Genomic DNA, 15,957 nt, shown 5'->3' on the forward strand with positions numbered 1-15,957 from the left:
GGAGATCTGTTGTTGATATCTCGGGTGAGGTAAAGTAGATGGCACGAGGGCGTCGGCCATGGGCCCCCCATCCCCCAAACAAACGCCTCTCCTCCTCCAAGATAATTGCATTCACAGGCTTCTGATTACATTTGGCCCATCCCTCACGCAATTGTTCCCTATGAGTCTTTATGAAAAATGGCTGAGATTTAGGGATTATGGAATTATACCCGAGCAAGGCAAAGCATCTGCTTAAAGATGAGAAGAGGGGAAAACAATTAAATCATGACAGAATGGTTATGGGGGTCGGGGTGGGGGTACGGGGGGAATCCTTGCTTATTTTCAAACTAAACTGTGATAAAACCCTGGTAATCTGAGTTTAATGGAAGGGGCATAGAAGGAGGACGACATAATTATTTAAAAAATAACTTGAGATAAGCAAGAAGGAAAAACAAGAAAACCAAGAAAACAAATGAGAAAAAAGAGACGAAAAAAAATAACAGAGAAAAGATTATTACAAACAAGATTGTGGTTAAAAAAAAAGTACAAGGACCTTCAGTTGCTGCTGGTGAAGGCCACTTAGCTTATCAAGGCTGATGTGTGATCAGCCTGCCAGCTGAATTAAAATGACCCACACTCACTGTGGAATGGGCAAAACAAAACCGGGTCTGAGAGAGGCAGACAGAAAGAGAAGGACAGATGGAAAGACGGAGGAGAGAGAGAGAGATAGCATATCTTACCACAAGCATACCAAGTATGTTGGTTTTGCCACAGAGGAAGCTGGCTTCAGTCAGTGCATGCTTTGCTAAGGCAACAACACGTCACTGAGGCCTTGTTTTTTCAGGCCCACTGAGAGACATTCAGCACCAGACTACAGGCCATGGCTCTCACTTTGTGAAGACAGCAATTGCATGTGGTGTGAATGAGCAAAGGAGGGAATGTTCACCCAGAAGCCTGTGAAATAGATTTTTTTGTGGGGGTGAAAAAACCACAAAACCTTTTGAGAGATGCATGCAGCTCTGCCAAATTGGCACATTGCCGCCCCAAAATGTTTTAGTTAATCAAAATGGTTAAATGTTATTTAATTAAATGAATGCATTCCAATAGAGACTAAAAATGTGCACCACTATCCCGATATTTAACGATTACTCAAGAGTGGACTTTTAGGACACTTTTAAACTTGCATCCTTCGGACAAGGTCTGACAGCACGTCATACAAGCTGGTTCGGTTTGTCCAGAATAACTTGGCCCTTAGAATGTACGTATGAACGACAAACAGAATGTCTATATATCAACGTTGCTACTCAGGTTGCATGCATTTATATGGACTGTTGAGATGGAAGGCCATGTTTTCATGCTTCCTGCACTAACAAAACGTTTATGTAATATGATAATTTGTTTAGAGATTTTAAATCCAGCAGAACAGATACTAAAGCATGCCTGACCTTCTTTTAAAAGTAATACAAAATAAATTATACAAAATCCAAGAAAAGGAGAGGTGGGTTGTGATGTCATGCTGTATTATTGCTGAGGGATTGTGGGAATTGCAACTTTCCCCACTTGGTTGCTGGTAACTGAAAGTCTTAAATTGTAATTAAAAAGTAAGTGGAGAAAAAGTGCCGAAGAGAGTAAACATAAATAATATTTGAATAACTAAGTAATGCGTCTATATTAAACAGTAATAAGTTGTACAGTTGTATGTTAGTTAGTTTTTGCCTGCCATATATTGCACTGACCTATCACAGAACTGAGGTGGAATATCTTTTAATGTATACGTTAAACGACGGAGGGGCTGCTGACATACACTTACAGTGTGGATGATGGAACAACATGTGTGAACATCATCAAGGTCCCCCTCATTGACTGCCCTCTTTGTCTGTCTAGTCTCATTAAAATCAAATGATATTGTTGGCAAACATTTAGTTTTTTCAACAAAAAAACTTGCATTTCTTGCTGTTAATCTGCTTCGCTATCCTCTATTTAAGACAAGTCCCCCAGTGTGTGATGTCAGCCAACATTACATTGTCTAAGAACACAACTGTGAAGCAAATTCAGAATACCTCCATGGCCAAACCCAACCCCGTGAAGGACACTAACTGTCTGTCACTATAATATTATATATAGGGGAGAATGGGGTAATCTGAGCCACTTTTTACATTTGCTCCCCTCTAAGCGAGCTAAAATTATTTATCACTCAAATGTACACATTTCCCATTAATTCAGGATGTTTCCTAGAAATGGGCATTAGCAGAATTTTTTCAAGACAAAGGGCAGTGAAAATATGATTGCTTTAAAAAAAGTTGTCATGTGGCTCACTTTACCCCAGCTGTGGGGTAAACTGAGACAGACCAGAAAAATCAAGGGGGTAAACTGATCCACTTACTTTTTCCACTCTGAAACTACCATGACAACACATATTGTAACAGTTAGAATCCTGAAAGCTAGCCACACATTCCAGAACTAATGTCGGACTAGTAAAAGAATGATGGGGTTTGGTCAATTAAGCAAAGCAACTTTTCTAAACACTTGAAAGTAACTCTGAACAAAATCAAATACAACATATTATAACTCAAAAGGTTTTAATAAGATTCAAATTAAAGATAGAACCAGTTAGATTAGAACACAGTCTGGGGGTCAGAACACAGGACCCTTAGAGCCAGCTTGTGTCTGGGGATCAAAGTATAGGAAAATCAGAACCAGCGAGAACAGCCTGGGACTCAGAACACAGGAGAAGACCCAACTGGATTATAACATCAGCCTGTCATACTCTACAACTAGGCCTACTCTACATTCCAGCCCTGAAGGTTACAGGGAAAGATGAGAAGGTGCTCTTTCCGTGTGGTTGCCCCTCGTCTTCCTGGTGTATTTCCTTGGCATGATGGCTTTTCTACAATGTGTATGATACTAAAATAAAACATATGTTATGTAATATTATATTAAAATATGTTTAAGACTAAACTTAACTTGTGCCTCATGGTGGGGGAAAGTGAGACAGTGTCTCACTTTCCCCCACAACATTTGGCTCACTTTCCCCCACAACCACAATTTGAGAAAAAACTACCTCTCTCAGCATTTCAGGCTAATCTTTAGCTAATATCATCACATGGTTTTTATGTGTTGGTAGTTCATCAACACGTATGGTAGAAGCGTTTCTACGTGAATACATTTGCTTTGGCACAACAGTTGATTAAGTTGACAGCAAGAACATTTACTTTTACATGCAAAATACCTATTTTTGTGAAAAAACATGCTCACCACAGCACCATGAGGTCCTCTCTTTCAGGGCCATGGGGAAATGAGAGGGGCTTGAAAACATATATCTCACATGACCACAAATGTTTTCCGTTGCCTAGATACAGGGGGTGGCTCACATTACCCGATGCCTCAGATTCCCCCGTTCTCCCCTATATGTAAAAAAAACGAATGTGACATTATCAAAATAGATGTGAAACAGACAGAGTTTCCATCAATGGAAGCCAGAGAGGTGCCAGAGATCATGCCTGGTGTTGCATATACTAACACCCTCCATGTCTCTGTGGAGACCGCAATGAACAGAAAAGGCCTTTTCATGTCCCATTACCCACCATCAATAGCTGCTCCACTTACCCAAGACTTCGGCATATGAGGCAAAAATAAGCATATTAATTATTAAGCTGCTAGGGGAGAAAGGGGAGGAGTCTTTAGGTTGAAGGGTAATGTGTGTTTATGTGCGTGTTGGCCTGGGCAGGGTTATTAAATTGGTTTTGGGAAAACCATTACACTCATGGAAAGCAAACCTCAATCTAAAGCAATTCACTTTAATTGGCTGGAAAACTCAGGCCTTTCATCCAACAGTATTAAATATGTAGTGTATTTCGTCAGCATATCAGTAATGCTGGTAGACCCACAGATGAACCAGCATCCCAAACCCAAAGGCATTTGTAAAGCAACACATTGTACAACATGTCATACATAGGGAATGTGGATGGCAAACAATGGTGACATCCACAACAACGACATAATAGCAGACGGTCCATATTGACCGCCTAAAACACTGCGCCAGTCAATGTGATTTCTGAACTTGATTATATCAATGTTAAACCCTTCAGATTCTCAACAGGGAATGTCCATGTAGCACTAGAAGTCCATTTAAGCCTAATAACTACGTTGATATAAAGTGACATTTTCCTCAGTGGCTTTTGAGACCCACCGAGCTGCCAGCCAGTTCCTATTTTATGTTGCCTTCCCACTCATTTTGCTCCTCCTCTGAGATGAGCACCGGGTGCCTCTGACATCAAAGCCCTGTCTGAAACACTGTCTGGCCTTCGGATTCAAAGTGAGAACTGCACAGTCATGTGTTGACATGGTAAATGACAGACAGTCAATGACAGAAACTGAACATGATGACATGACAATTACACGGTGAGCTTTTGTTTTGAATCTGCAATCATATGTACGGCAAGTGTCAAACATCTAAGTTTACCAAGGCTAGGCTAAAACTATCATAAATCAAATGAATGTGAATATATTTTCATCAAAACTATAAGACTAAATGAATATCAGGTGCCAACATTAACACTGGCCGAGAGCTGGGAAATATGCTTAATCGCACATGTAATATGGTTACGAACACTAATTGAACACTTTATAGTGTCTGCTTTGAAACATGGCACATTTGAATAGGCTGAAAAACACATGGTAACATAACCGTCATGCCTATTCCGACACTTTTTCCCTGCAGAAAGCACATGGTAGAATTCAGATACGATTTAAAGTAAGTGATCAATTTCCCACTGGTCCCTGAGCTAGTTTAACATCCACATCATGGCAGGTCTTTGCTTGATCTAAGTCGTAGCCCAGGGGGGATGGAAATGTTGGAGAAAGAGAGAAGAGGACTGTGTTTTGGTTATTAATTGCCATTAAAATTCTTTCCACGCCTACTTAAACTTTTAATGAGGTGAAAGTCGTCTTGCACTTCCAGCGGGCCATAGAGGTTCAGTTTGAAAGGCAAATTGGTAATAAAGAGTATGTCGTCATGTTTAGGCAAGTTGGGATATTTTTTTCCACGCTAGCGAAAGGTGTGGTTGAGGTGAAGGCTTGGGTGGCACAACATTTTCTAATCAGTCAGGATAGCTTAGTCCTCAATGCAATCATGGGCTTCGACAATGTGAATGATTTATTGGAAACAGTCACATACTACGCATGTGAGCAGTGAGGTACTGATGTGTTCATATGCTTGCATGCATAATAAAATTAAGAAATAAATGGCTCCTGATTTGTTTTTTAAAAGTGCAACCAATTCTGATTAAGGCGAGACACCCCAGGTGAATAGGGATTTTTTTTTAACTTATAGATATCATCATGAAACTTTGCCAGTTGATTACTGACACAAACACAATCATTTTTTGTATTACATGTTTTTCTTTAATATTTTATTAAATATGCAAATATGGCAATATTTAACCAATTATGCGTAAATTTGGGTCATTTTTCGAGAAAGATTTTGAGATGTTGGATAAAGCCAGAGTTAAAATCTCTATTTTATTTTAACCACATATTAGTTTCTAAAGTTTTTACACAACAGATTTTGGATACAGCCTTTTTTCATTTAATAAATCAAAAAAGACTATGTACATGTCTTAGAAATGCATTTTCGGCATGTTTTTAGGAGGAAAATGTATCATAAATCAGACAATTAACAATATATTAACAAATCCTTCTGTAAAAACCTTTAAAATAGTGCTATGAATGATCATAGAAAGTTTGGTTGATGTCAGTGGTCTAGAAGTTGAGATATCTTTCGCAGAGTATTGGAAAAAGCTCATTTTGAGAAAACGGCCGTTAAAGATAAAAACGTGAATTCTGCTGATAATAGCTAGAGTAATTTATTGAATTAGGCCCTACACCCTTCAATGCCATATAGGCCTACCACTGCTTAACATATATAAACCATAGCATAGTAACATTTACATCCACATGCTAATTTAAACGTGGTTAATTCATTATTAGCCACTGTCTGTCAACCTGCTCCTGTCGGCACAGACACTAGGCTCGTTCGACCTGTCGCCGTCTTGCTAAAGCCGCGTGTCCACCTGCGTCAAGTTATCTGACGCGACGGCAAAGCCCATTCATTTCCTATGGAACTACGTCAGACGGCAGAAACGCCACCGCAAGGCATTATGGGGCACGTCGCGGCGAATGGTCGACAGCGGCGCGGCGAAAAAGTATTTCGCTGGATACTTTATGCAAATGAGAACGTCAAAAAGTGGGGCGGCAGCCAATGGAAACTCTGCGGCGAGAAATTGTTTATTGCCGTTGCTATGGTTTCATATCTAGAGATACATTTTCCCGCTGTCACCGTATAATGTCCAGCCCACAAACCCCCGCCCCCAAGCGGCGAATACGTCACCGCGTCGCGTCAGAACAAAATATGACTTGACGCAGGTGGACACGCGCCTTAAGACCTGCGCAATTATGACGCTCGTCTTGCTGAGCGCACTGCATTATGGTTAGACTTTTTGTCCCACTTGCACCCGTGGCTGGCTGCGGCTCGGCTGCTTGAGACTTTGAAGTCCCGCGGGACCAAGACGGACACAGACACTGGAGCAAGTCGCTGCAGTTGCTCCCCACGGGCTGCGGGAGCGAAATGTCTGATGGGAAACGTCTTGCTGACAGGCGGAGCTGAGCGCTAATTGGGAGTTTAAACCTCGTGCCTTTGATGCGTTTCCCCAATTGGTTAGGCAAAAGTCTGACATCACCGCTCAAAATTAAATTACGATCCATTCTTTTTGATTTTAATTTATGTTTAATCATTAGGCCGCCACAATATGCATTTAAGCAGAAATGTACTTAATCAGAGTTAAACCTCTGAACCCTTGACATAGAAATAATTTGGATGTGTAACTCTCCTGTATAGATATATTTAAAAGTGAACACAAACTTGAGTCACATAAGATCTTGGTGAAGTGATTTTTATACCATTAAGATTAAATCATAGGCTTATTTCAAGTGATCTAAATGGTCTGGGAATTGTATTTTACATGTAGTGTCGCAAAGCCAGACCAAAACTACAACAAGTAGTTTGTTTGTTACACATCATAATACAGTTCATCATATCCATCTCTACAATAATAATAAGGGATCTTTTCTTAGACCTTCTTTATTTAGGCCGATCATATTCGTTATGTGAAGGGAGAAATACTAAACCTCCTTTATTTGGATTTGTAAATTATTCTTGTAAATTATTCTTTATCACTTAAAAGTAGGTTTTCTAGTAAAGTAACAAGAAAGATAAAGATGTATAGGGAATGGGGATATTATATCTCGTTTCTTGTTTTGAAAATGCCCCTCGCTTTTAAAGTGTTTACTCGTCTTTGTGTTGTCTTCTAATCGGTTGTAGCATGTGTGACTCTCCTGCGAATATGTTTCTAATAGGCCTTCAAAATAAAACTAGAAAACGAACTGCATCCGCAACAAGGACGCTACTTCCGACTCGGAGCTGTCCGGCTTCAGTCAGGCATTTTCGTCACTCCCCCGACTGCACTCGGCTACTCTCGTCTACTTTCCAGACGAGCTGAAAGTTAGGTCGAACGAGCCTGCTCTCTCTCCCCACCATCTCCCCTCTGATCGTCTGTGTCTCTCCGACGTGATCGGCGTGATTTACATGTCTTTAACACTTCTCCCCTTCAAATGGCGATCATGTAATGTCCGTAGCCAATTGATTAAGTATTTTTTTTGTCTTGGTTTGGCATATTTTCGACGTTTTTCCCATTTTATTTTGTGATTTTCGAGCTACCCGGGGCTAGCATCACGTGATGCCTTTTAGCGAATCACATCGTCAGAAATGTGCATTAGCCAATGAGGTCGCTTTCCTAGCATTGAATCCCTCCTCACACTTTCACGATTGGTTACTGATACAAAGGAAATGACCATATTTGGATCAGATAACGTTGTTCTTGAGATTCAGAGCTTTCCAACAGTACCATGGTTATTATGATTCATACAGCGGTCGCGGTGCTGTATGTTACGTTAGAATGCTCACTTTTGACGAATTTAGGAGCAAAATACAGACGCAAGCAGTCAAAGTTTAGTAAAATAAATACCTAAAACGTATATTTTGGACATTTTATCCATACTAGTATGAAAGAAGACATGTTATGGAAGCTAAATAGACACAAATCTCAAAATTGACCAGTGCTTAAAAAAACGATGTTTTTGCCTGCCGTGTCTCGCCTTAACATCTTAATAACACATTTCCTGAACCATTTAATTTAAAATACTCTTAAACGTATACCCTACATGCATTTGCAATGTCAGTGTGAAGATTTAAGTCAGTTCATCGAGGCCAAGTGTTCTTCTTCAAGTATCCATCCTTGCATGACATAAACATGACATCTGCCTTGGCCTTTTCCAAATGCAATCAAATAGTTTAATAGGTTTCAAGTATACTTCCTTAAATTCCTCTGTTTCCTTTCTTTTTTGGGAAAATGCAGTATACAAAAGGTGGTCAAATAATGGTTGCGGAGCACTCATGGCTGTTAGAGCGCCCCCCCCCCCCCCCCCCCCTCTATCTAATTAATCAGATATACATTTGAAAGGACAAAGTGTATATACAGTATACCAAGCATTTAACAGGAAAACTTTAGATTAATAGTTTTCTATCGCGTTAGGTTTGTTCAGTTATTATAGCACAAAGGTGAACCAAACTAATGAAATCAACTTCTTTTAGAGAAAATGAGGTCCATTGTTCCCCTGAACTGAAAACCAAACCATTGGCTCTGAAAAGTCTCATTGTCTCCGTCACACAGTGGTATTACAGAGCAATCAATTAACACCACATGCCACTGATGGCCCGTTCCGGACTTCAATTTAACATGTGCCTCCTCACGATCCACATTAGGGGCTCACAAATGTGACAATATGAATGTCGTCCTTCAAAAAGAAAGTCCCTCTTGCCCCTTTCCTGGAGCGGTGAAATATTGAGTGTGACACGGGAGTAATTGCATGGGAAGTAATCATTTAGACACAATTGAAGGAGACCCGAGGTCTGTGGGCTGCAAGGCAAGAGGCTTGACTGAATTCTGGTGACGTGCACCGAACCAATCTCGCCTGCCTCCTGTGGCTGACTTGCTTTTTCTTCTCCTAGTAGTTAAATGGTGAATGGACGTCTCAGGGTTCAGAAGGCAGCACACTGACTCAAAACGTCCCTTTCACCTACACTTCACAAGACGCTGAACATGAAACGTTCTGCAGATGATAGCGTACTGTACGTTCACTGAGATTTCACCATCAGACAATTGCAGTACGCTTTGGAGAACAGAGTAGGACTCAAGTGCTCAAAATAGTTTTGCATACAGTACAAACTGGTACAAACATTGCATCGAATACTTTTGTGTGAAAGGCCCCAGTGTGACAAATCAAGACAGCCAACTGAAATGTGATGAGAGACACATTGCCAACAAAAGAGGGCTAAAGAGATGGAAGAAAAGACAGAAAGTGGGATAGATAAAGAGAGAGAGAGAGAGAGCAGATGGGCCATGAAGGAGTGGATAACGCCTTGGCGTAAAACACAGGATTGTGTACATGCATGAGACGAGAGAGGATCATTCAGCAGATGGGGCCTCAGATTGGATGCTTCATTTTGGACCGACGCAGTGCAGGCGAAAGGGTGGTTAGACAAATAAATCAACAACACTAAACAAATCTGAGAAAGTATACTGGATAAGATGGGGGGGGGGGGGGGGGGGGGGGCGGCAGAAAATGTGTTAAATCAGAGAGCTCATCTGTCATGTGCTCCTTATTGAGGCTGTTATTATTTTGCCAGGGAAGCAGGCTGTAATTACCATGTGAAAGCACAGAAGCTGCCACGAGTTCATGTGAATCCAGACCGAAGTGCTGAACATGTTTGCCTAAGCAAGAGGGAGGACACTGCTGCGGGTCAGCGTGCATCAAAATACAGATCCGGAACTTTGAAAATGTCAGGGGGGGGGGACAGCTCTGTTGAACCTGTTTCATGCTTGCATTGTCTTTGAATGGTAAGCCAGTCCTAGCAAAGTCAATTTTCCCCACAAATAAAATGCTAAACTTTTCACAGTGTCTTTCACATGTCTTATTCATTCCTATACACCATGCACACACACACACAGACACACACACACACACACACACACACACACACACACACACACACACACACACACACACACACACACACACACACACGCGCGCCTCGACTTTTCCCGGCTTGACTGTGCTTTACATTTCATATTCATGAGGATAACTTAGCTAAGCTTGATTGAAAGGTGCATCGGAGGGAGTCCTATCCCCGCTCCTTCTCCTCCCCTGTCCTCCCGGTTTCCCTCAAATCCAGCGAGTCCATTCAGAGCTCGCCCGAGAGTGCACCAGAGAAATCAATAAGAGCAATGCTACAATATGCTAGCGTCAAATTGATTTCATCCTGAGGCAATTTTCAACCTCGAAGTAGAAATGCGGGGTTGGGCTACCACACTGAAGGGGTCTTTTACTGTGCCTTCACTCGATTAGCCCCTTATGTAGTTAATAGGTTTGATCCGTCTTATATATGTTGCTTATGGATTATATCGATCATTTTACACTTCTCTGGGGAGCAGCTGGCAGAGGAACAGTACAGACCAAAGCGACGGAAGCATCAAAAGCGTAGTAATGTATGAGACAGTTATCCTCATACTCACTAAAGCACTCTAAGGAAGGGGAGTGTTTTGATCTGTGCTGCTTGATGTAGTAGAGGTGTGGCTAACATCATGATGGTTTAGGCTTATGTCCCTCCTCAGCAGTACAATGTAGAAAAGATGACAACTGCAACAGAAAGAACTGGGACACAAGTGACTTGTTTCTTCCCTCCCAGCAAGAGCTTGTTTAACTGTCAGGACCATCTGTGCAAAAAAAACAAACAGTGATATGATAGACCCTCCAAGACAAGTTTCCAAATGAGTCTGTATTCAAAGATCCTTTATGGTTACACATTTTTGGACCTGATCCTAAACAGCATGCACGAGACCACAGGAAAGAACACAATAATCAATCTGGACACAATTAAGAGTGCATATCATTTGAACTGGATTTGGTCCCGCGCCAGATCTTACTAAGAACCAACGGGAACACCGGAGACCTCTCATCTAGTTGGTATGTTTTTAATAACAACACAACCTTCTCAAATGAGAAAATAGTCCCTTAACAAAACAAATATCTATTTTTTTTCTCTCTTTAACATATTTTTAACAAGAAAGTGAACAAATTCTATTCTGATCTTCTTGTTCGGTAAAAAGGAACAAGGCTGACACTTAATAGTCCGAGTTATGAGGATTCAGGCCATGGCTGTTGTGCATAACTTCCCCCTCCACTCACATGGCTGGAGGCCATGGATGGCACATCAAACGGCAGCTTCTCACAGAGGCCAGCCCCTAGCTCCCCTAGCACCATGGCTTCCACTTGGAATCAAAATGAAGACCAGCTTGGCAAAAGAAGCTGGTGGTGGTGGTGCTGGACAAATGGAATTCCCTGAGAGTGGCGCAACACGCGAGAACGAATAAAAGATGGAACAGAGCACATAAGCACATACTGTTGCCGCACAGACACTCGTGGATGGATGCGTTGTTTCCTTCAACTCTGGGGGATCACAGGGGAAGGAACAGTTGAAGAGAACAATAAGAGACAACTGAATTATTTAGAGAGAGGCTTTTTGGAAACAGCGGAGACACAAGCTCAGTGCCGCTCTCCTTACTTACAAATCTGAATAAATTCTAGTCCTTCAATACAGAGAGCATTTTTTAAATTCTAGTGCAAACTGAATGTTGCTGTCTTGCCTATTTTTGTGATTCCTCAGTGTCTCCTTGACACACTTATATGTAATCGTGCACATTCATGCTTATGTATCTAACATATTCATGCATGCATTTAATATTTCACCCAAACACCATTGGGTGGAAACAAGCTTCAGTGTACTGTATGCCATCAGTCCAGAATGATTGCACTTAGGGCTCATCCCCATGAAGAAATAAGCTGCAAAAGCCATTTCAAGGCTCATTTTACTGACATTGCTCATCAATAAAGACATTCATGGCACTGTGTGGTGCTACTTACTAAATCATTAAATCCACATTCCTTGTGGTTCCCTATGTGCAAAAGATAATGAGGGAAATAATGTTTTGTTTTGATTGCACTGGAGGGCAAAACTATTGAAAAAAGAGGCATGACAGTGTTTGTATCAAGGGAAGCAACTGACCAGGCCTTAGTGAGAACACTACCTAATATTATTCAGCCAGAAACAGTAATTCATCCTCTCTCTATTCTCACTCTTGTGAGGTTTGGATTGGCTTCAAAATGAGTAAATAACACCTCTGACCTTGTGGTGCACACATCATGAGCTAGCCCTTGCCCTGACATGGCCCATTTAGCCCAGCATTGGAAAAGCACATAATTTTTGCAAGTCAAGAGCTTCATTTACTGACCTTACAGTCAGGGTCACCTAATGCAAACCTAGTTGCACAAGGATCCATTTTTCATAAAGGAGAAAAGCAACCCACACAATGTTTTCCTATTTAGTATACTTATTGTCAGCAATCAGTTTCAATGTCTTGTCAAAATGTTGAGGAAACAGTACGGTCGATCGCTGAGTGCACTGTAAATTAGGAACAACGGTTGAACGTACAGTAACAGAGGAGATGCAATCTCTTTTCCCAACATTGCAAATCAGCTTCATATCCCTCAGTGTTAGATGGTTAAAGGAGGAGTCAGCAGTTCTGGAGAATCCTTGTTGTTAAAATCACTTTTTGTCAAAATCAATTAGTATCTCCTGACGATCCCCTACCTGTCCATACTGTGTGTGTGACAAACAGCCTAGACTCTGTAAACTTGTATGTAAACAAAAGGACCCACCATAGCTAGCAACATAACCATTTACATGGCCTAGGCTGTTTAATAACACTGTTTTTTTCAGCGCCGACACATTAAGACAAGCGTTTTCCAGAATCACTGACTCAACCTTTTATTTCTTGGTGATGCTGGCGATGTCCTTACCAGCTTATTGTTAGATCAATGTGAAACACCTGTTGCTAGTCAGCATTGTGTCATATACAGAGAGTAGACACTCTTGTGTTAGGCAAAGCAACTACTAATTAACAGCAGTAACTCAAAAAGGGGTTCTGATGGCAGATACCGTGGTTGTAAGCCCTTTACAAAATCATTAAGTCCAAGTGGAGCAATTGAAACAAGGTAATGAAGTAGTTGAAGTGAATAATGTTTCCAAAGTTCCAGTCAAGAGTCTGTGAAGTAGTCATTTAATCCACCGCTTAGTTGTTAGCTACTTAATTAGTATTTTAAGTATTTTAACATTTCATGATCATTTAGTCACAATTTTAGGCTTATAGGAGTAAAAGCATCTCATCAATTGTTCAAGTATTCTATTGGGTTACTTGAATGCCTCCTTCTTCAGCAGGTTTTTAGGAGAGCTTTAGAGCCGTCCAAACTGGTTGAGCATTCCCAGTAGGTGGTCAATGAAAGAGTAAACATGCACATGCACACACTCCAGGGGCATCAACATATCGACCACTGAACTAGTGATCTCTGTTAAATAAAAAAACATCTGCCTTGACTTACAGATTACAAATTTAACATTTAATAATGGATTGGATGTATATAGCGCAGGGTTCCAGGTTCCATTCATTCACACACAGTCATACCGGTGGTGGTAAACTATGATAGTAGCCACAGCTGCCCTGGGGCAGACTGACGGAAGCGTGGCTGCCATTCAGCGCCTCCGGTCCCTCCGACCACCACCTCAAGCATACAGCAGTCATACACATTCACACCAGGAAAGGTGGGTGAAGTGTCTTGACAAGGACACAACAACCATGACACAGGTGGCAGAGCGGGGATCAAACCGCCAACCCTTGGATCATTGGCCAACCCGCTCTACCACCTTAGCCACGGTCACCCCTATTTGATTTAAAGTCCTTGCATAGCATGCACAAATACCTACAACAAGACACAGGACAAAATGACTCGTACCTGTGAGGTTTTTCAGACCCAACTGGCGAAGACCAAAGTTTCCATCACGTCTGTAGTTGAGGAAGATTGCGAGGGAGTAGCGGTCCTCATACAGCTTGGTTCCTCGGATGATCCTCAAGTTCTCCAAAGGCAGGTAGTCAAACTGGTTCAGTGCCACCAACACATAGCCTGTCACCTCTCGGATAGACTGTGGACAGTTACAGAGGAGGTGGTGTTATTGCTTTTTCACTATATGCATAATATGGTTGCATGAAAAAAGAAAACACATACGGTTTAGCAATTAATTTGTTTCGTAAAAGACATGAAAGAAATAAAAAAATCCATTATTTTTTACTGAATACAATTATTGATTTGTTGAGTAATGCCTTTAGGACGCCCTCATCTTTATTTTGTTCTTCGGTGCATTAGTCTGAGGAGTTCAGGGTTTGGCCAACAACGTTCTCAGCCAACAAAGCACCACTGTACAAAACATGCATCAAAAGAAGTTTTACAAAACACCCTGTGGATGAAGAGAAACACAACTGACCAAAATAGTTAGAGTGCTGTATTTGGTTTTCTTTCACATTGTGCAACATTGATTGATCAAGAGCTTTAAAGTATGCCCACCTGAAACCGAGGTTGTGTGCATCTCTAGAACAATCTTGTACACCATGTATTTCAAAAGAAATACACTTGTTTATACTCATTCATAATATTTCTGATTCTAAGCAGTTGAAGCGCTTCTAAAACCATCTGTTTTGACAATAAGCTGTTTACAATGGTGCACTTCCAAACTTGGCATATGGGATCTTTAAGTGAAAGTTAAAAAGGACTTATTATACTACTTGGTGATTCCCAATCCGTATACCTTGTAGAGATCAACTCTTATACCGTACATTAATACAATTTTATTAAATTTTACACAGGGCACATTGAAATGTGTCTATTTGCATATCCCCTCTCAAGTTTTCCACTTTGGAGGGGGTCAGAGCACAGGGTCAGCCATACTACAGCGCCCCTGGAGCAGTTTGGGGTTAAGTGCCTTGCTCAAGGACACAATGGTAGAGATGGTGGGCACCGTAGATGTAATACCAGCCACCACTAATGTTACAAATAACACCCTCCTGTCCAGTGTCCAGTGATCGAACCAGCGACCTCATGGTTACTGGTCGGACCCCTTTCCTCTAGGTCATCCTACCACCCTTAGATTACCATTAAAACATGACCCATCTACGAGCTATTGTTGCGCTTCTCAGATGTCACATCTTGTTCCGATTTTTCTTCAGGCCATTTCACACTTGCCAACACATTTGCTCAAGTAGGCTACTACTATTTTCAGGTTCTGGCCTTTTTTTCACAGAAGAAAATATGTCCCTCCAAAAATTTTCCTTTAAATTGTAACTTCAACAACATCCTTTTATGTTCTGTCTTTACTGTACCAACCACCTGTAACAACAACTTAATCTAACAATTGAAAACAGCCCATAGCTCTACAATGTGTTCCCATTTATTTCACAGCTTGGATGATGTCACTTGGTGTAGGTAGAGATTATGAATATGCATGTCTTGGCTGTGATAAACTTGTTACTTGAAACTGGACACTAATTTTGGGTTTAATTGTTCATTTCAGTCAGGTTTATTTTGTACCTTTTAAAAGGGAGTAGATACAACATGTTGTCCAAATCAAACATTTTAATTAAGTAATTTGGATCCACTGCGAATGTTTGATGTTATTCTTCCCTACAGTGTTCCTAAATGTATTTTATTGTAGTTAAGTTAATGCATTGTATCATTTTAAGCTTTACAAATCTATGATATAGATACATGTATGTCAGGCCAAAATAGTTGGCGTTCAACTGAAACTACTCAACTTGAACTAGTTAGAGAGAAACATGGTGTGGGGAAAAGAGAGAATGTAGTAGAGAAGTTTTTGTTTTTTAAATACATCAACAAATGGATAAAAAAAGGAAAGTCATG

General features: G+C 40.9%; 1 protein-coding gene across 1 annotated transcript in view; it reads right to left on the minus strand.

Annotated features, from left to right (window-relative positions):
- Positions 1-15,957, minus strand: part of erbb4b (erb-b2 receptor tyrosine kinase 4b) — a gene marked incomplete at its 3' end in the record, with an annotated part of 297,976 nt that overhangs the window by 104,027 nt on the left and 177,992 nt on the right. Inside the window, exon 3 of the mRNA XM_080038662.1 lies at positions 14,002-14,188. Coding sequence (XP_079894788.1) covers positions 14,002-14,188 — 187 coding nt within the window. The remainder of the gene's footprint in view (positions 1-14,001; positions 14,189-15,957) is intronic.

This window comes from Ammodytes marinus, assembly GCF_949987685.1.
Source record: "Ammodytes marinus genome assembly, chromosome: 12".
Taxonomy (NCBI): Eukaryota; Metazoa; Chordata; class Actinopteri; order Uranoscopiformes; family Ammodytidae; genus Ammodytes; species Ammodytes marinus.